The following is a 23,172-nucleotide window of genomic DNA, read 5'->3' on the forward strand; positions in this document are numbered from 1 at the left end:
TCCGGCAATCCATGTTTTGACTATTATACTGTAGGGGGCGCTGTTACACATCTTGTGAGATAGTGAAGAGTCTCCGGCTCCAAAAACAAATGAAGAAGAAGCAGAAATAAGCGATAGAAGGGATTTGTCCAAAATCATACCCTCATTCACTATTCCCGACATTACTCCACTTGAAGGAGTGAAAAAAAAAGGAGTGAGTTGACACCGAGTGTGTCAGAAGGCCTGCCGCTTTTACATAGTTTGTGCTTTCCATTTAATAATTGTTTGAAACTTAGCAAACTGGCAGCTCTAGTAGCTTAAGATGAAAAGATGTATCTTGAACTCTGTCATATAAACTATGTATGAACCTCAATTAAACAATTTAATAATCAATTAAAAAGGAATGGATGGATGATTTATCTGTGGGCGCCTGCTTCAGGTCAGACACGGGAATTCACTCGGCGCCAACTCTTATAATGCATTATGGGTATTCTCTAGCAGTTGAGTGTTCATCAGTTGTACACTTGCCATTGTTGTGCATTGTAGGACTAAACGAGTGCACTCGATAACGTCCACTGTGTTTTTGGACACCACTACAAATGGCTGTGCCCTCAAACAGTGCCCTATTTAAGAGTATAGGAGGCAATTTTGGACAAAGCCCTGATTTCTTATGCACATATATGCTAATGCAATCCTCAAACATTCAACAGCACATAAATAAAAACTGCCTTATGATACCAAATGATATGCTGACCCATGAAGAGGTAATGACTGCACAAGCTTAGAGGTCTACTCAATCCGGATTGCTCTTTAAAATATATATATATATATATATATATATATATATATATATATATATATATATATATATATATATATATATATATAGTAAACTTACCAACATTCAAGTGCTAATAAAAATAATGAGGCTACAATACCATCAAAAATGCTGGTACTGGCTGGCAACTTTAAAAAAAACGATGGTGGGGAAAGAGTTAATGATAACATATAAACTCAGTTTTTAAAGATGGGAGTCATTTTATCTGGTTAATTTTTATCAGAATATCTCAATAAAATGAGCATGACTTCAGATAATTTCATTACTTTGGTTCAAGCGGATGTTGAAATTTTTCCATGTCCAACTTCTGACATGAAAAATTTGGCAAATCATAAAGAAATATTCCAGGTTTGATTAATTGATAAAAAAAAAATTCCATCCTGTTAGACTTTCGTAATATCCCTTGCCAGATGCTTTTCCTGCCTTTTTTGAAACTGGATAGATGAATGACATACCAATCATAAAAGCATGTCAAACATCAACACTGGATGACAATAATAAATAAGGAGCAACTTAATAAACAAATAAATAAATTAGCAAGGGTGGGAAAACAATAGCACAGAAACCAGTTATGTGAAGAATAAAATTTGGGCAAAAACAAAACGTTAAAGTTCAAAACGTACAACAAAAAAGGAACGAGTTAGTTGCAGATGGCAACTTGGTCATGATGCGATAATGGAGTTCATTTCAGAGAGTTAATCTGTAGTAGATTAAAACAAGTGACTTAATATTGTATAATCAGTTTGTAAAAGCCCCAGGTTTCAGAGTAGAAATAAAGCTGAAACCTCAGCCAGAGCGTTCATAACCTGTAAGCGTCCATCTTAATCATTCACTGCATTAATGGCCAAAAGTGTTTGCAACACTCAGTTCATAAAGAGAGTAGAACGCTTAGCTAATTCATCGATGCACTCAAGAATCAGGATCTGTGTAAGAGAGAGACAGAGAACAGCGATCTGGCTGAAGGGATGTGGTCTGTGTGGAGATGTCAGGAGCATAATGGCCAGCTGAGTCATAGGTTATAAAAAGCTGTCATTAGGGATTTCAACCCACTGCAACTCATGACAGTGGAGTAGTGAATTATTTATTAAGGTGGAAACCTAAGTGCCCCTAACTCAAGGCTGCCTGTTTTTGTGTGTGTGTGTTTTTTTCCTTCAGGCTTGTTTAAACCGCTTTGCCAATAATTGTCATGTACGCAAGTTTTAATAGGGATGATTTATTAGCATGACATTCGTTGTTATTTCTTTGCTGCCAACTAATTTTGTTACATAAAATAATAGATGAATACATTTAGAAACTATGCCTTTACGTTGCTGGACGTGATTAACATTGAGAGATGTGGGTAAATACATCCAAACATAAAGTTAAATGAACTATTTATTTCAATGAGAAATTCATTATTTTTATCACATTAAATCAAATCTTTCCATAAGTTCTTGGCAGATATTTTCTTACCAAAACAACAGAAAAGTAATGTGTTTTTGAATATTAGAATAAAAGTGGAATACTAATTTCAAAACTAGTTAGTGCACTATGTAAATGATTTATAATAAGTTAAATATAATCATATATTTTACTACTAAATATAATAATAATTGTATTTAGTAAATAAATAGTATTTAAATAAATATATTTTAGAATTTAAATGTTAAAGGTGATTAAAATTGCAGCTGCATATCAGAAGATTCCGGCCCAATTTAACCCATGCTATCCCAAACCCAAATACTCAGTTATCACTTTCCAATGTTACATGTGTGTGACTAATTTCTGTATTGGGGTAAATGCAAAATTTCCTCAGATATTCTACCAACCTATATCTCCCAACCTATTTGTCTTTTTTGTCGACAAAACCCACATAATATTTCACATTGTTCTCATTGCCTTTTGATCGCCAACTCCACACATATCAGTCAAGGCATTTGCTCTTTGTTTTGTCCGTAGTGTATGAAAATGGTTAAAAATCCCATGGGTCAGTGAAAACGATCTGTTCATTCCAGTTGCCTGTTTTAAGTCAGTCAAAACATTCCAGACTTCAAAAGGGGGCTTTGCCTTCTTAGGCCATTTCTGTGTCCCCTTCTCAATGGCCCAGGAGGGCTTGGTTATTTGGATAAATTAATTTCTGGAGTCTGCCTGCTATTGCAAAAGCACCACATGTCTGACAGCAAATTAGTCTCACTGAAACAACAGAGACTTTAAGACGGAAAGAAAACACCACAGAAGGAAGGTGGCACGGACAATACAGCGACTTGAGATTTAACACAATATTGAAATGTACATCTGTCGTGGGTATGTGTTTTTTCATTACCGAACATTATAATAGTAGTTTGAAGCAATTATATATGTGATCACTGATCACATGGGTGTTAAGCTAAAACTAGGACATGTAATGGACACTGGATTTCTCTTGCTTTGTGCAAATGCTCTGACCTCACCTCAAAAATGCAGAAAACATCCAATCGGAATAAACATCTCACACACTCAAAACGTGTGTTAAGGCCCGTTCACACCAAGGACATTACTATAACAATGAGATGGTTCTAAAATTCATTCTAAATAAAAGAACCACCACACCACAACTATAATAGCTTGTCACAGGGGTAGTACCTTTAAAGGGACATCTTTGCACCCTATTTACTCATAACATTTCCAAGCAGTAACTAAAGGGTACATATTACTATAAAATACTAAAATGCACTTTTTAGGGGTTGATAAGGTACATTCTAAGGGGGCATTTTTATGACAACGATTAACTAAAAACAGAAAAGTTTTTCCTTTTTTGTTTTTTTTTGTGTACAGGCGACAACATTGTCAAAAGGATCCTCATTCTCACGCTAAAAACGCTGTATTACGCAGGCCAGTAGTTGGCGATATCACTTTGAAAATAAAAACTATGCGCCTATAGATGTAATACACACCTGCATGACGTCAGCGTTTTAAAAAAATTCAAGGTTTTTGTAACTTACACTGAAACGATAACGGTATAACGTACACTTTGAATCCCGTTTTCAAAAGTTGCCATTTTCAGGCCCCCAAAACACTGTTGTCGTGTAAACGTACGGCCAAAACTAATAATACGTTTTCTGATTTTAGTCAGGTAAACGGCCCCTAAAAGTGTAGTTCACAACATAACTGTGGGTATCATGTCAGTGCTACAAACTGATCTCTCCGCCATTAATGTGCTCGTATCAGTGATATTTACTCAAAAGTCTGAATCATATCAGTTCTTGACGACAGAAGTTGATGAAAATGTCTTCATAACATTGACTCAGACGCAAAGCCGCAGACTTAGAGTGGTGCGGAGCAGAGGTCTTTAAGAGCGGAGGCCTAGACCTCAGCCAACACATGAAGACAATTCAAGATAAATGGAGCATGCTATTTTCACAGTACATGAAAGGCTGCCCAAGGACACTGCTCTGAAAGAAAGAACACAGCTAGCCAGTAAAAGCGGAAAAAGAAGAAACTTCAAAGTAGTACCAAAACACATTTTGATTTAGGATAATTCATTTGATGAAATGCTTTGTGGGTCTTGGAATTGATGCAGTTACCACTCCAAATACTTAAAGTGTATCGCTCCGCAACACGAAACTACACACCGTTTGAAAATAACACTATATATTAGCCTTAATGATAATGTAACGTAATGGTGCATAATGCAGATAAAGGGCTGAAAACGTAAATTACAGTTGGAAGTGGGTTAAATCTAAATTTAAAACTGGCATGCATTAGCAGATTTTTGAAGATTATTCTAGTGTGTGACAGTGTCTTACACAGCAGGATGCAAAAATGAGTGGAAGCTAAATAAGGTGCATTTTGAGTATACATACTTGAAATGATTAAGCATTGTTTTATTCATTTCCATTAGTGGAAAGCAGGTAAGTTGTGCCAATTTGTATTCAAGTTTAGTCAAGGAAAATTAGATAGCGCTAAAACAAATATGCCCAATTATATTGTCTGACATCTACTGTACTTAAATAAATAGAACATAAAATAGGGTGAGAAATATAACATATCAAAATAAATTGCAAATAACTAAATATAAGTGGCTCGGAATTAAGCATATTTTCACAAAAACAAGTTTAAAAAAAATCACCTAGTTTAAAAAATAAAGAAATTTCACATTCCATCTATTAAGGTTGAGGTTGCAGGGAAATATGAAATCCTTCAATACATAATATAGTGGGGTAAATCTATAATGATATTTTTAAAGGTAGATTTCTCTTTTCAGTTGTGCTCTGACAAAAATAAATTTAGTTCCCAGTTTCCCCTAATTTTTCCAACGATACCAATAAATGTAATAGTATTTCCTGCAAGTCTCTGGCACATCTTACCCAAAAGCATCTGACACAATTTACCCCACAGGTGCTATTTTATGTCATATTTTATTTAATATTTGACCTTTATACATGATGCCAAAACATCTACATGGTTTTATACACTGGCAATTCAGCAAACAATGGATACATTTACTTTTTTGCATAAAAAATGCTATACTCCCTATAAGTACTCCATACTCTATTTTTTATTTACACTTTATTTTGATGGTCCACTTTAGACATTCTGTTAACTAACGTTAACGTTGCACCTACATGTCAACTAACTCTCATTAGAGTATTAGTAGACAGTTAGGTGTATGGTTTGGGTTAGTAATAAGTTGACATATAGTTGCAAAGTTCTCCCAAACATGCCTGTTGGGGACCATCAAAACAAATTCTTAGGATATTTTAAGCAGACAGTAAACTAAAACTCTAATGAGAGTTAGCTGACATAGGTGCAATACTTAATAGTCAAAATAATGTCTAAAGGGGACCATCAAAATAAAGCTACCTTTTTTTTTTTATTACCGGTACTCTTTTACCAATGGAATGTGTGCAGTCTATGAATTTAGTTTTGCCTAACATTTGTATTACCAAACCAAACCAGTAAAATGACAAATTTAGTGAGCTTGATTGAGTAGAAAACCAGGAATTTCAGCTTAGATATTACTGCACAAATTCACTTCTACTGCAGCTCAACCTTGAACTCAATGTAATGACACCACTCGGGTAATGAGACCACAGAGCCTTGATGACGCTACACGTCTAACCAGAGGGAGGGCTAGTGTGTCAACCACACACGCTACAGTGAGACCAAACCCAATGACCACTGTTACAGTGGGCTAAAACATGTTCAGTTAAACTGATACCACACTCAATACAGACTTCATATGCCATGTCAGTCTAACAGAAGAATCATAACTCCTGATTAGGATCATGAAAATGTAATGATAGCCAATTAATCGTACACAAATTTACCTACATTAAATGCACAATTTGCGCTATATCAATTAAAAATGCATTTAAATATTTAAAAATAGAAAATGTGCATTTATTCTTCAACAGGGCTGATTGGAAAACTCACCCACTATTCACGAATTCAAACAGATAATCAATAATACTAAATACATAATGCAATCTAATATACTCTTCATTTGCAATTTGCACATTTACTTTTTTATATTTTATACAGAACCGTGATGCATAATGTCTGGCTTAAGACAATATTGTTTGTATTTGTATTTGTTTTCTACAAATTAACTAAATTACACTTTTGCCATTAATATTAGAGCTCTTCTGTTTACAGTTTTGTTTATCAGCACTGCCAAAACATTATAACTTGAAGACTGACAAAAGTTCAATATTACATTATGTTTTTCTGCAAGCAAAAATGCATTTTCTATGTCGCATCAGCTATTGGCAGATGTGAAAAGACTTTAGAATTATTCTTTGCTCAGTAATGGAGTCAATTTATTTATCATTTTACTACTCGGACTGCCGGGATGCAAATAAGGGAAGGAGCTACAGGTCATATCATTTGGCTACAAGCTGTCTGTCAACTAAATGTATACAATAATGATAATAATTAACTACAAAATGATAATAATTAATCTTCACTAAAGTATATTAATATAAAGATAAATTGTAGAAGCTTTTTTAATGCATTGTACATTTCTTACTTCTGAGAGCTGGATTAAAGTACACTATTAAGTGAAATAAACAATATATGACCTACAATGTCAGCTCAAAAAAGCATGGCAGCTGAAAAAGACGAGGGGTATTTAAAAAACATGGTAGGATAACCGTATCCCCTCAAGGATAGTGAATTACCAGGTGGTAGTACACAGAAAATGTGCCTCACAGAATCAGAATCTCTATTAGTCCCTTTATTAATCTTTAGTCCTCTTATAAGCTTAACATAATTAGTTTAAGTATAAGTTACAGTAGTCTAATTCACATTTTATTTGACAATTTTTTTTATTAAAATCTGCAATCTTTTAGTAATACAGACACATTGGTGTGTCATTTTAAAATGAATTAAGCTCATTTCAGCTTATTTGCTTGTGTGAAGCTTTGGAAAGAAACAGATATTCCTCCATTCCTGTTCCCCACACAACAGTAACAAAATGCAATTTTATTTAGGCCGTAATGAAATCAAAACATTGCAAAAGCAGCTACTGACAAACACTGCTTACTTTCAGGTCACGGAATAGCAACACACACTGCAAGGTTACCTTCCACCAGACTACATTTACTCATATTTAATACTGAATGTAATGTGCCCTCTAGAGGATGTTCCTTCCAAACACTTTGCACCCTTTGTAGCAACTCTGACTGCCTCAAAACTGACCTATTTTTATACTTATACATATTTGTCATTTATCCAAATTAAATATTTAACCACTGGAAAATACAATTGGAAGAAACAAACTCATGAGCCTCAAATTCGAATTCCATCCACACAAATCCATCATTGTTTTGTGTTTCTGTCAACGCTCAAACCAGATTTTTTTTTTTTTTTTCAGGCATGAACATTACGACTTGAATTGACCTCATCGGTTACAGCCGGGCTCTAGAAACCGTGCTGCTCAGATGACCTGGCATTAACCCTACAGTTCCACTCATCTTAATTGTGGATGTAAAACTGTTAATCTATCCCACTTGCCTTCTCCAACTAAAAGTTTTCTTCAATTAATCTCTTGTTGAGAATCAGTTAAAATAGCATTCCTCATCTGTAAGAAGATCACTTCTTTAGGAGGACATATAGGCCCGGTACCATCAGAGAGAAAAGCGTCTGCGAGCGAGCTCTGCTTGGCAGGAGCGCATTCTTAATTTCTTCATGCTCCATCTGTTGAAATGATAAAGTGCAGCCATAATGGAACACAACAAGATTAGATTAATTGGGTTTGTCCATTATACTGCAGGCCCTTCCACAGATGATCGCAATTTTCTCGGTTAGGGCCATTATTGTGAGATCTGTTTAGCGGCTGATGCAATTAAAATGGGCTTAATGTAAATTTAACAATACAAATAACACTTTCCCTCCATGTACGTTGGGAGTGGGCGTCCTGCACAAAAGTCCAAAAGCGGAACAGATAAATAGCGCTGCAGCCCATATTTAACTTCAAACAAACCAGCGCTCGATTTGATTAGTCTGAACTCTGTGATCAATAACTGTGTTATTGATGTGATCAGTGGGCATGTTTTCATGTTCTCAAGGATGTTCGGGGATCCGATTGCAGAACGTTCTCGAGTGTTAGATGACCGATCTACTGTGTTTAAATCGCTCGTGGGCCTCGGAGTGTACACTTCTCCTATGTGCTACTAAGCGCGTGTTGATATACAGACATGTCAGAGCCAAAAAAGCAGTCGATAGGGAAAACCGACGGGGAACGAAACGGCGAAGTGGAAGAGAAAGGGATAAGAAACTTGTGAATTTCCTTTCATGTCTTTTCCCTCGTCCTTGTCGATCTGATAGGGCTCTTATTGGCGGTTTCCTGCAGCTGTATCAGGTCTCTTCTAAAGGAGGAGAGCAGGAGGAAGTAAAACTGACAGAAGGAGGTCCCTGTGTATCACCCAATGCTCTGACCGCTACTTAAATGGACGACCGGCAGACTGAACGCTTTTGGTCTCAGCATGTCTATAACTTTTGATTTATATAAAACTGTAAAAATATAACGATGTTATAGCTATTTATTTTATTTTTGTCAGCGGAACGGGTCAGTATTGGCAATACCTTACTTTGTAACATGCATTTTTCATTTTATAATTTGGGGATCTGAAGCGACATCTGTTTTTTGTGACTTTGTTTGCATTTGTAGCACAGAGTCCGGAGTTATTGTGGCTAAACAGAGAAATTACCATAACCAATCAGACAACACAGCAAGTGTTTTGAATTAGTGTCCTATCATATTTCTGAACATATGAAATAACAAGCACCTGGTGAAAAAAAAATTTCTTTCCATACACAAAAGAGAGGAAATAAACTTCATTAGTAATTAGTTTGTCGTATCAGCACTCCTTGTACTCCATCTCTATCATTTCACTTCATCAAACATGACATTTATCATACCAGAATAACCACTAAAGCAACACAAGGATGTGAAGACTTACATACCTTGTGGTTTTGCTATCACACGATGGGATGTAAGATATCGGCAAAGGCAGACGACAGAAAATAATGGTGTTCAGTGGTTCATTCTCCATATCTCTTTGTAACTCAAGAACTTAGAATATACTAGAGTATACAATAAGAACCAAACTAAATCTCCTTACATGTACTTTAACACTCATTTCAACATATTTAGAAGTTGCACAATTGCTGAGCATGTAATTCCTATGTGAGGAATTTGCTAGAAAAAAAAGGGAACATAGAACCTAGGGACGGTTGAGGTTCACTGAGAAATGTTAATAAGCTGCTTTGCCTATCCAAATACTCTGTTAGTTTGGGTTTTGAGATGTGGTGTAAGGGTTGAGAGCCAAAGTAAATACATTCACAGGTAGGGGGAAAACGGAAGAAAACATGCTTTGATTCAGACCTCATGAAGGACCTACTGAAAAATAATGAGCAGCAAACTCTGACCAGCTATCAATGATGCATATACCTGCAAGATTATCTTAGAATCACATTGGTCTGAATTCTTGCGTGAATATATATAAGTCTCTATACATATGTAATAGTCTCTAGACATATGTATCCCAATCCATACATATGCAAAAGCCCTATATGCAAATACAATAAAAAAAGACAATGAAAATCGCGAAAACTTACCTGAGAAATGTTCTCCACTAAAGAAAGTATTTGGCAAGTCAGCAGTGAACTGTGTTTGACCCTCACCGTCACCTTTGTTCCTGTTTACCACAATAAACTGATGAAAAAGTCAGCCAGGCGTTGACTGCCAATGTTCATAGGCCCAACCCTTAGCAAACAGTCTCTTGTCTTCATGCCAATGGGTGATCATGTGCCATGATGACCCAACTAAATATTGAAATAACAACTAAATTATATTTGTTCCTTATCTGCTATGATTTCAAACAATGATTGTAATTCAAAAAATATTCACCCAAAATGATCTTTACATTTGCTATAAGCAACATAAGCAGGTAGGAAATCAATAATCTGAAATAAATCAACTAATATACAAATTGTGTAATATTAGAAGGAATTAAACAATAGAAGGCCAATGTGCATGTGTAAATCATGTTTAACTTCTCAATGAGGTTTGCACAACCCAAATGTCTCTACCACGCACCCTCAATCTCACATTTCACTCTGCCAAGCAATTTGCATTATGTGTGTAGAACACAGGAAAAAAAAAATGTAAATATGATCCAACTAGAATCACAAAACCTACAGGTGAATTGCTGCCAAAGTGTTACCAAACACGTCATGTACACCTCCCTCAGTCTAAAAACAATATATATTGCCTTTTTCACACACACACAAAAAAAAATCCAAGCACATACCATCATGTTTAGTCATTAGACTGGTTCTGGTTCCAGCTAATTTTATGGTGGGTTGTTCTTAGACTACTGACTCATGGGATAGACACAGTACTCAGCTTGATGGAGATGAAATGAACCCAGTCATAAAACCCAACGCCAGCACACGCTGTGGAACAAACTTGATTGTGACGCTTCTGGATGCACGAGGAGGAATTCAAAAAGACCCTTTCATGTGTCACATGCATTTTTCAAAGCGGGATAACTTATTGTAAAAGTAAAGGTACAAATATACCTTCCAGCCATAGGTCAGTAGGTGTGGCTCAGAGACAGTGAGGGATCATGGGAAATACACTGCATTGAGCCATGCGTGCCTCTTGAAATTTGCATTGGCTTCACTTTCCAAAGGCTCAGGCCAAAACCTCCCTCTGCATTTGGACAGCCGACCTGGTGAAATAAAATAGAGATTTTTTAGGGGGGTTGGGGGGTTAGAACGAGAAATTAAGATATAGTGGAGAGAAACAGTAGTCCACAGCCACTGCCTTACTCAATCCATATGTGGGTTTGAACACAGGAAATACCCACCGTTCAATGTAATCAAGCTGGAGGCCTATCCATCGAGGAGATCCTTGTGGAACTAACTGAACACCATTAAGACTGTTGCTTCCAAATATGCAGCGCACGCAAAAATAAGCTTTTATGCAATAAAAGGAAATCATCGTCATAAGACGCAAAAAAAACCCGTCAAGAGCTGTATTTCATTGAGATCTAATCATGATTTCAAGAAAAATGAAAAAATTTAATTTGCGTCCTATCAGTCTTTCCATAAACAAGATTCATACGCTTATCTCCCAAAACAGTAATCAATCCATTGAGACATAAATTGGCAAACCAAAAGTACAAATCATCCTCATTACAGTGAGTGCGCCGTCTATGGAGTTAAATAGATTACAGCACATTTATGACGTAACTGGATGTCTCAGAACTTAACATCAACCTCTATCAGGCGCAAATGTAAAATGTCAAAATTGAAAACTCGATTATTGATTCTTATTGATTGGTTATTGGTTTGAAATACAAGTGTAGGTCCTCTAGTATAGATATGGGGATTTCCCAATTCAATTCCGTTCTGATTCAGAAGCTCTTCATTCGATTTTATTTTATTTATTTGTTTATTAATAAGAAGAGAAGAAATCTCTTTCTGATAAAGCTGTAAATTATACAAGGCAGTGTTGCAGACAGGTAACAGGAAAGCCATCTATTTGAACTATATACTAAGAGGCATTTGACACTGCGGTCTGACGGCGATTGTTCCCGCTACCCGTTGGTCTGTTTTTACACTGACTTGATTCTATCAAACTCTGGTGCATTTGCATTCATCTTCCGTCGTCACAACTGTGCATAAATCATGATAGAAAACAGGGCGTGGGTCAATATATTGTGTTTTCTTTTTTTATATTGATTTGGTGCTATTATCCACAGCAGAGCGAACGACACTTGGGTTTACTGTATGTGCGTCAAATAAAGGCAGCTTTCTGCTGCTTGCATACGGACTCTTTTTAGGAGACAGCTGATTGATTGCGAGCCAATCATTTGCTCTGATTGCGCGATGACACTGCACGCTCGTTCTCGTTCGTATCCAAAATAAATCATCACCACGGTCATCCCTTATGCCTGCTACAGACTGTGTGATTTCGGCAATCCTATAAGATCATTACAAAACACACTGTACGACATGGATCAAATAGACTTGGTTATGACATGTATGTAGACTGTACGATGATGACATCTATTGAAAAGTAGGCTATGACGCAAGTTAGTATAGAAGAATAAAACGTCATCAGCATGCTCAAATAGAGCAAGATGAATCGCACTTTGGCAGTTTATGTGCGAAAGAGGAGAATATGGAATATGGTCATGGCTAGGGAAAAGAAGCCAACTTGGCATGCCACTTTTGTAAATGGAGCTTGAGGTAGTTTTAAGTTTGAGCGGCATGTCACGTTGATCAATACGCCATTTCATGTTGCATTTTTATTGGCTAGTCAGTAGACATACTGTAGGTCGTAGCAGCAAACTAACTGTGAGATGATCATGCTAAAATTTCTGACACTGTCACAAATTATCGCTGGCTATCTTTGGTCACAAGATCGTAACAACGGCCATCTTTGAACCTTTCTCACTGTATGACGTAGGTTCACAGTTTAGGAGCCACAGAAATCACCACGATTGGTCATCTTTTTTCTGGGACAGCCCAAAATCAAACAATGTGTACCTACTACTGAGCATTACATACGTTTTGTTGAAATAATGATGTCGTCATCGGTTAAAATGCACGCGCAGGTTACTTTACTTCCTGAACAATTGCACACCTGAGATCAAGTGTCATTCACATGAATTGCGCTACAGTTCCAGTGCAACCAAACTCAGACCACCTCCTACATGTAGTTCTGGGTCCGGTACCTCGGTGCGCTCCCGGGTCGGCATGACAGCTTTCATATTACCAATTTTTCATATGATCCGTGCCCCGTTTTGAACGAAACTTCCAGTGTGAAAGCACCCAAAAAAAACCAGCTCAAAAGAAACTGGCTATACTGATCACACTGTATGTTTTTTATTCACTGAAAAGAATTTCAATTTTACACTGGCCGTACTATGTCACTAAAAATAATCAGCTAGGAGTCAGTTGTTCAAAAATGAGACTACACTGGTGGAGCTATATGCTTTTGATTCACTTAAAAGAATCAGCGTTTAAGAGTCATTCATTTAGGAATCAGATTACACTGGTCACACTTCATGTTTCTGTTTCACTAAAAATAATCTGCTCATAAGAGTAATTTGTTTGGGAAAACAGACTATACATTGGTCGTTCTGTATGTTTTTGATTCACTAAAATTAATAAACCTCATTATGAATGAGATTAAACTGGTCAAATATGTTATTGATTGACTACAACGAATCAACATTCAAGAGTCATTTATTCATTCGGAGAGTCATTTGTTCAGGAACCAGCTGTGTTTTTGATTTACTTAAAAATAATTAGCTCATCAGAGTCATTCATTAGAAATGAGATTAAACTGATCAAACTTATGTTAATGATTCACTAAAAAAGAATCAACATATAAAAGTCATCCATTCAGGAATCGGTTTATGTTTTTGATTCACTAAAAAGAATCAGCTCATAAAAGTAATTTGTCCAGGAATAAGTTTACACTGGTCAAAAAAGTCATGATAAAACATTGATCTTGAGATTTTAACAATTAATAATAGGATATTTCAAGTGAAGATGGTGATTAATCACAAAATCCTATCCTAGTTCTTAAAATGTAATAAAACATTTAAAAATTAAAAATTAAAAAAAGGAAAGTGTCACATGGGGTTTGGTCAATAGCTTGTTTTGTGCTTCCAACACAGCAGTACTCAATTACAGTCACAGACAGATTATATGTGTTTTATAATTAGTACAAACTATTTCAAAGTTTGACAGCACAGGCAACAATTCAAATCTACTATATGTCCTTGCCTCTTCTTTGAATCATTATCTCTTGTAATCACTGAGCAGCCCACAGTTTTTAATCCTTCGACATCTCTGACATTTGCGGGATTGAGTTTGTTTACCCCAGTGCTGGTTGTGGTGGATGGAGTGTGACTGGATGGACCGGTGCCAGTTGAAGGCGCAGAATAGATTTTGACAGCTCTGTGAGGCGGTCACCCTCCACATATGCCATTGATTTAGCCAAGGCTTCAATAAAGAGCTGGACGGCCTGGTTAACAGTTAACACACTCTCTTCTCACACACACTTTCACTCCAGAGAGTGAATCCGAGAAGAAGGCTAGGTTCAGAAATCCTTGATTTGTAACCTTCCTGAAAAACCCTGACAAGCCCTCCCACACCCCAGCCGTCCCTCTTCTCTCCCCTTCCTCCCACTCCCAGACTCCCACACAACTCCCAGCTCAGCTCTGTTGGTCTTCTGTGACAGCATATGGTTATCCACTCAAACTGTCTCGAGACACTTGTGCATCATAGTCTGCTTATGAACAGCGGGTTGCACTCAAAGCTGAATTGGACCAGTGGCATTTACTGTTCTGTATATACAGGTGCTTTTTTTTCAACATTTAAAAGACCCATGACCAGGTCCAAATGGAATCAGTGGACCTGTTTGCAGTGATTTTGGGTAAAAAATATTTTTTTTACAAGAACGGATATAACTGATATTAAAAAATAATCAAAGTTTGCACACAAAATTTTTTTATTAAGCTGTTTCCAATATTTATAATAATAATAAATGTTTCTTGAGCACCAAATTACCATAATTATGGTACATCATGTGACAGCGAAAACTGGAGTAATGGCTACTGAAAAACTTGCCATCAAAGGAATAAATTAAAATTTTAAATATATTAAAATAGAACATTTTATTTCAAATTGTAATAATATTTCACAATATTACTATGTATTTTTGATTATTGTTCTACATTTTAAATTAAATAAATGCCTTGGTGAGCATAAGACACTTATTTTAAAAACATTTAAAAACCCTAACAACCCCAAACTTTTGAACAGTATACATTTAATGATTATCAGTGAATAGCTAACACCTATGCATTATTAAAGACATTATAAAATATTTTAGACATTATTGCTTTTTATTGCTATAGGAGTCTATTTTAAAATATATTAAATATTATAAATAAAGGTATAAATAATTAAGTAGCAATATTTTAAAATGCATGTCCAACCTTTAAATACTTTCACATTAACATTTGCAGTGTAACTATTCACAATGAGATGCATTGCAAATACAGCGAAAAAGGTACTGTCTCTTTAAGAGAGTGTGAGCAGTTCAGTAAGCATCTCATCAAGGTGTTCCTACAGAAAATAGTTGGGATCAGATCTTCATGGAACAAGTCAAATCTTAACACACAGCATCACTAGTACCTGTTAAATTCATTTAAAAATGGGGTCAAACGAGAGCATTGCAATACAGATAAAAAGCATACTGCTTCTTTTTTAGTGTGCATACAAAGAGCTTAGGACTGTATGTAAGTGTGAGAGAGAAATGGGGTGGCAGTGTTGGATGGAGTGATCAGTACAGAGTGATAGCATCCTTAACCGAGCCCCAGGGACTAATAGGGAAGGAAAGAGGAAGGAGAAAGAGGATGGGAGGGAAACTGTTCTGTCTTCTCAAGTGAACGTATTAGCCGTTGTTCTTTTGCAAATCACAAGTATGTGTCTGCGGTGTTAAAAGATAATGTCTCTCTCCCTCTCTCTCCCTCTGATTGATTCTCTAGATCAATACATCTCACAATGTGCTCTTAAAGCTCCCTTCAACACATCTATGCATTCAGCAGACCCACAGTCAGTCCAGCAGTCAATGAAGGGTGCTTCGCAGAGGAAACTGAAATCTTTAGCCCAGAGCAGAGGCCATGTGGAAAGGTGAGGACAGTTTAATGGGTCCTCTTCAACAAGATCCCCCTCTGGATCCTACTGCCCCACAAAAGCAATAGACCTAATAGTCATTTTAGGAGATGCAGAAAGAGAAGGATAAATTAGATGTTAACATTAAGCTGTCATTCAACATTATAAAGGCTCTCAGTTAAACAGTAACCTGATTAAAAACAACATTTTATGAATTATTTTTTTTGTCTGGATTGGTTGACATGGTGTTTTTAAAGAGATAGTTCACCCACAAAATTCTGTCATCATTTACTCCCCCTCATGTAGAGGTAGTTCCAAACCAGTATGTATTTTTTTTTGTCCATATAATGGAAGTCAATGGGAACTGAAACTGTTTGGATACAAACGTTCTACAAAATATATTTTAACATCTACTTACCCTAAATCTATAACTACTAAGACCCCTAAAATACAGGTACAAGCAACTCCATAGCAATACACAAACAAACTGCTAACAATACAGCAATGCCCTGGAAACCACACAGAAGACCTTATCATCATCACTCAAATTTCATCAGAAAAAGTAAAAACCTAGTTCTGCCATGACAACTGTCGGAGTGATTGGCATGGTAATGGGTATGACAATATTGATATGTTTGGTCTTGGTGGAATAGATCTGCTACGCTGCTGCTTTTATTGCTGCTGCAGCAGAGCAAGTACGGGACTTGCTACAGCCAATTCATACACGACACGCTGCTGTGAGCAAGTTAGACATACTGCTGCTGTACAATATAGGGTACATGAATTACCCGTAGCAGATCTATACAGGTGGAGCTGGGGAAGATGGAGGGTTTCTGAAGCGTGCTGCACTGCTAAGGCAAATGCTACCCAAGTATTTTAAGTTTGAGCACGCAAGCTCATTGGCTACTGACTGATATGGCAGGAACCAATCACCTGCGCCCTAAAGATAACGCTGTGATTATGAACAGGTGAGTAAAAAGACCTGCACCATCTAGAGTTTCATTTCAGAACTTTGTATTTCTTTATGATAGTTGAATAGTTTTGGTTGATAATGATAACAAAATCTGTGACTGCATATTCAAGTAAATTCTAAGATAATATGGCAAGTTGCCTGTCAACTGTAAACATCAAGAATTTAAGTTAATGAGTTATATTACTTGGCGAACATATTGTTTATTATCATTAATGTTAGATGTATTTACTGCCAAGGGCAGACATTAAGGGCAGCTTGATGCACAAAATAAATAAATAAACAGAGACAAAGATGCCCCCAAATATATTTAACATTGTATCAATTTAAGTATGTATTACTAATTATTATATTTGTTTAAGAATTAAGATTATTTCCTAATATTATATTCAAGCCTGATTATACATATTATCACTAACGTATAAGTACTGTATAGTATCATTATAGTAAGATATTTTTTTTATATATATTTTGAAGAACGTAGTTAACTAAGCAGTTTCGGTTCCCATTGACTACCATTATATGGACAAGAAATACAATGGAAGTCAATGGAAACCAAAACTGCTTGGTTACAGTGGCCATGTTAGAGGAATTTGAGACACTATAGATTCATGTTGCGCCCAAATAAACCCCCTTAACCATGATAAACTCTTTGGTTACTAACATTCTTCAAAATATCTTATTTTATGTTCCACAGAAGAAAGTCATACAGGTTTGGAACGACATGACGGTGAAAATTCTGATAACAGAAATGTCATTTGGGTGGACATTCTCTTTAACAAAAAAAAAATTGTATTTAAAAAAAGACAAAAGTGCTCCAAAATATATGTATTATACAAAATTAAGGATTCAAATACTGCTTTTTAACATCAATCTTAAATTCTGACGCTATTCAATGCATTACTTGAAAACATGCAAAAACAAATTTGAAAGGAACAACATTTCATGCTAACTTTGTCAACCTGGCATTCATATTTAATCATCATTTATATTAGATATTTATTAATTGAACATATCTTCCTCTTCATATTGAGTTTGCCACCCTTTTTTAAATGAGTTCCCCAAGGTCGCACATTACAGTGATAGAGGGCTTTGAGGCACTCAGGATTCATATATTGTGAACTAAAATCCATGTGCTTTACTAGGACATCTTGTAGCTTAAATGCAGTTTAATTTGCAAAAATGATTTGCGACTATCAATATCTGGAAGACTGGAAATTCATCATGACAACGTTTATTTATTCACCTAAAAAGCAATATCTAGTGTAGTAAAAGTGTTTTCTGCAGAGTCTATAAGAGGGAACTTCGGCCTCTATGAGTGATGAGCCCCTTAGCTGCCATTTCTTCTTAAGTACACACTACTGAGCGTGAAAGAGGAGTGATCATGAAGACAAAAATGTTTTTAAACTGCAATTTATGCATCAGCAAAGGCGACTCCCCCTTCAGGCATTACAATAATGGATGACGTAAAGGTCACCCTTAAGATCTGAGTTTGCAGTAGCGGCCTGGTAGGAGGCTGAAAGTGTAGAGGTTGGCTCAGCGATGATTACAAATAGTGCTTCAACATCCCGTAGACATCAAAGGAGGTCTGAGGAAGGTTACTCACCCTCAGAAGGGGGTTAGTGAAATATGACCAATAGAGAAAAAGACAGAAACTATGAGGCTCTCCAAGGACCGACTATTTGTGTTCCTTGTCAAATAATGAAGCCTCAATGCATAAACTATGGCTGTTACGTGTCTTCAGTGCACTTGTGAATATTGATGTAATGCTAAATACTGCCCTATGCAAAACATCACTGCAAACCCAGAATTTTAGATTGTTACAAAAAAAAAGTATTTAAACAAGGCAGGCAATTTGCACTTAGTGTAAATAGACACTTCATTAAAGTAAATGATGTTCTTCAGAACTTATATTCATTTCTGAAGCATCATGTGACACTGAAAGCTGAAGTAATGGCTGCTGAAAATTTAGCTTTGCAACCACAGAAATAAATAAATGAAAATAAAATAAAATAAAGTTATTTTTAATTGTTATTTATTTCATAACATTATTGATTTATTTTTATTAAAAAAAATGCAGTCTTCCAAAAACATGAACCAACTCCACACTTTTGAACAGTATGTGTATATTGTAGGCTTATTCATTCATACACAATAAAAAATAAATAAGAGTTGATTTTATGAGTATTTTTTTGTAACCAATTCCATTTACCAATGGTTAGGGGGAAATATATAAAAAACACACAAAAAGGTCCCCAAAAACCAAATCCAGGATGCAAATATAGCCTCTTAACATCAAACTTCATTTCTGACACTGGTCACTGCATTATCTGAAAATGTACAAACGCAAAATTGAAAAATTCTAAACATTTACAGTATGCTAACTTTCTCATATAATTTCTGATATTCAGATTGCCCACAACTTAATAAATGTATATACAAAACCACTTCAGATTTTAACGTCTAAATCAATTTCCCCTCATTCTGGAGTTTAAGCAGTGCTAGCAAACATACAGTAAGTATGCAAGGACGTACAGATTGTTAAAAAAAAAAACAGGATAAAGGCTTATGATTCTAGGATTTATTCTTTCAAGCCGAAGGTATTCCGACAGGAAACCTGGGGTTTTCCCACCAGGTATAATAACATTGATTAATGCCAATGACAGCAAAGCTACTTTTAATTTCACGTCAGTGCTCCCCCACCCCTTTCGAAAAGCGTGCGTCTTTCTCTCCGACCAGCGGCCCATTATGCTGTTGTAATACAGATAATGAATACATAGATAAAGCACAAACTCTCCCAAGACAATGGCCTTCCTATTGCAAGTGTGGATAATTTTCCTGAGAAAGGCAGGGCGTGTTTTGGCAAATTGCACCAGATTCATCTATTAGGCATCCCCTTTCATTATCGAGTTTCCGCCGTCCATCTCTGGGGCGGGCTTATCGTGAGGCTGCCTCTCAATAGCCTGAGCCATTGCTAAGATTTCAGGTGCTGGGGGACTGGGCTCACTAGAAACAGGTGTTCCCTCTGTTTGTGGGCCGCAGAGGTCCCGGGATGGAAGCATGGGAAAGGGCAGTCACCACCGTAGTTCTACATCAATGGGCAGCTAACAGTGAGCCATTGATTTCATGAATTCAGCTAAATTGGCATACTTAAGTAGAGGCTATAAGTAGTGGTAAGAAAGGGGGGGAAAAGAAGTCTTCCATCAGTAGGTTTAGGAAGTGTGTGTGTTGCTTTTAATGACATACCAAAGCTTTAGTGGAAGCACACAGCACTGATCCAACCCCATCCCACATGATCCCAAGGACTTTCCAGAGCATCAATTGTCAAGAATTCCAAGTATGATTGTGCAAGTGATTAATGAAATATGATTGGACTTCTAGCTATCCAACTTCATGGGCAATTTAAGAAGAAACATTAAACAGCAACTTAAATTAGACAAAAATGCCAGCGGGATTCTGAACACATTTGAAGGGTCATTAAAGGCTGAGGTGGGTGATGTGGTGACTGGGAATGTTCTTACCAGAGAAGAGCAGGATATTGACAGCATGGCCTCAGTCTATGGTTGCTCTCCGGACCAGCGTGGTGAGATCAAACACCGGTTCTATCACCTCTGGCCACATCTGTCAGAAACAAAAAGTGATCAATGGAGCAGGTGTGAATGTTTACTGTAGATGTTTAGAGCTTGTTCACCTGCAGCCTTACCTCTGGAAATTTGGACAAATATATTGATATCTCGCAATTCTGCCTTTTTTTGTGACTTTACATCTCACAATTCTAAGAAAAATGTCAGAATTGTGGGAAATAAACTCGCAATTGCAAGAAAAAAAAGGCAGAATTGTGCGTGAGATAAAAAAGCCAAGGAAAAAAAAGTCAACAATTTTGACGCAATTAACTTTTTTATTTTTTATTCTTTGGCTGCAAAACTATGATTATTTCCTTACGAGTATAGAGTAATGAAGTGCTTTTTAAAAAGGGCAGATATGTCTACAGCAGGAGTTCACAGTACATTCATAAACATGAAATGAAATCATTATCGTGCATACTGAGAAAAAAAGACATTTGCAAATGACATTAACTAAACCTCTCCATTCCAATCTGCACATAAGTGATAATATATAGATGGCACTATCATTAAAACAGTTTCGTGCTCCTTGTGGATTCATTTGCGTTGACCCAGAATGCAATATTTTCTTAACACTAGCAGCAGGCCGCTTTGATGTTATCTGCCTGTCCAAACAGCCCGACTGGCGCTCGTGGAGTGCAGAGCCTGCGCCCGATCTGCCGTGGTGGACGGAGGAGCCATATTAATCATCGTGAAGTCTGCGAGAGCGCCGTCATAAATCGCACGGCCCGGTCCTTAACGGAGAGAGTCCCTGGACGCCCTCTCCTCATTTATCAACACGCTCCGACTCCGGATGCAGGGTAAATATAAAGGAGGAATATGGGGGTTGCTGGGGCTTGTGATGTTGAGCATATCACGGAGGTCGTAATGACTTTATACTGCTATGAGTGATGTTCTTTTCCCTCGCTCTAACTTTAGGAACAATAAATAGTCGTCACAACCGGTAACGTTTTCCTCAAGTGGAAAGGCATGAAAGTGAGTGTTTATGCCCCCACAGTGCTGGAGGATGACGGGAAGTCTTCATGTAGTGCTTGGCATCCAATTCATGCTATAAAACGTTACGACAAAGAAATATCTAGACATAATGCTGTTTTTAAATTTTCTTTCTGACAATTTTTTTTTCTTATCGAATTTTTTCTATAGAATTACATAACTGAAAAAGTTTTTGCACATTTTAATGATATTTATGAAAACCAATAATGTTTTGTATGCGTGTTGATGGAAATGTCATACATGCTAGTGATGGATGTGGATGTGTGTGGAGTTTTTTTTGTGCTTTTTATTTATTAATTGAACCTTTTCAAATCAGTCAAATTCTCAGTTCACTCCAAATTCTTTTACTATCAATTCATTCATCGATTACGGTTAATTGCTAATTGGACATGTCCTAGGTGTTCCCATTCAGTCGGTTCACTCAGTACAGCATATGACTATGGGATATCGCACTACCGCGCCATTTGTTGAAGACATCTCCTAAAAGGCCCTAAAGCATACAGTAAATGTAGTCCCATGCGTCATTTCCCCCTCGTTCTTCAGCTCTTCACCTTGCTGCTAGAACACCACGCGACATTCACAAGAAAAACCCACGGTGTTGAAACAAACAAAGAGAAAGTTTTTTAGCTCAAGTTTAGCTTAGCCAAGAAAGGGCGAAAATTTCTAAACAAAGGTTCTTGTCACTGTCCTATAGCATTTGGATATTTACACTCAGAAAATGATAACCACGAGCACTGCCCGGTGTGTTTGGGGTTTGTCCACGCTAAGCTGGCTCTCTCCAACCCCTTGGGCATATGTGCACCGCCGTAAGCTCTGTCGCTCCACACTCGAGCGGCATGTAGCGTTTGTTGAGCGTGTGCTTGGGGGAACAGTGGCCAGACACTATCCGCTTCTATCTTTGGGTGCTGATCCAGATGCCTCTGGTCGCTTTTGGGGAGGCCACGGGGATTTGGGGCAATCGTGTGGAAGCCAAGAAGAGTCTGTGTGATCACAATAATGTTCCTATGACTGCCCTGTAGTTTGATCGTGACTTTTGGGGATGACTCTCTCACTTGATATGGGCGAGGAATTCTCTGACAACAATTTTCACGCAGGGCAAATCACGGCTTCCCCCTCGACCTCTGAGGCGCGGGTGGAAGTGAAGTGATTGAGGATACTTTCATTAGTTTATGGAGTCTTCCTGACCGCCACTAGTCAAGAGGCCGCCCTCAGCAACAACATCGAGGGCCAGTACTTGGGGAGCTAATCTGACGCACACACAGCCTAAACAGCAGGCGGGGTCTGGAAAAAGGGTCCGTCCCCAGCGGAGGGGAGGGGGCGGTCAGATCCCTAGCCCGCAAGAGGGAGAGGAATATATATATATACACACATATATATATATATATTATTAAATACACACTGATGTGAAAACAGCAATAATATTTCTTTCAATTATAATTTGACACATTGTGTAGGTAACTATAAAGTTACTCTATTCTTCTCTTAGTTCACCGCCACTTATTTTTATGTATATTGGGAGAAACAGATTAATTTATGCAATGTTCATACGACAGATCCGATTATCTCAATTGCGGTGCAAAATAGCATGGCGGCGCCCATCA

At 37.1% G+C, this 23,172-nt stretch overlaps 1 protein-coding gene across 8 annotated transcripts in view; it reads right to left on the reverse strand.

The window, feature by feature from the left end:
• The window catches only part of eya1 (EYA transcriptional coactivator and phosphatase 1), a 110,007-nt gene that overhangs the window by 72,046 nt on the left and 14,789 nt on the right, over nucleotides 1-23,172 (reverse strand). For 7 of the 8 annotated variants that reach the window (XM_079601628.1, XM_079601627.1, XM_079601621.1 and 4 more), the window contains 2 exons: nucleotides 20,477-20,576; nucleotides 10,865-11,016 (listed from right to left, as the gene is read on the reverse strand). In XM_079601628.1, the coding sequence (XP_079457754.1) occupies nucleotides 10,865-10,875 (11 nt within the window). In that variant the 5' untranslated portion in view covers nucleotides 10,876-11,016; nucleotides 20,477-20,576. The remainder of the gene's footprint in view (nucleotides 1-10,864; nucleotides 11,017-20,476; nucleotides 20,577-23,172) is intronic. The other variant, XM_079601631.1, reaches the window with a different exon arrangement.

Source organism: Phoxinus phoxinus, assembly GCF_949152265.1.
Source record: "Phoxinus phoxinus genome assembly, chromosome: 24".
In the NCBI taxonomy this organism is placed as follows: Eukaryota; Metazoa; Chordata; class Actinopteri; order Cypriniformes; family Leuciscidae; genus Phoxinus; species Phoxinus phoxinus.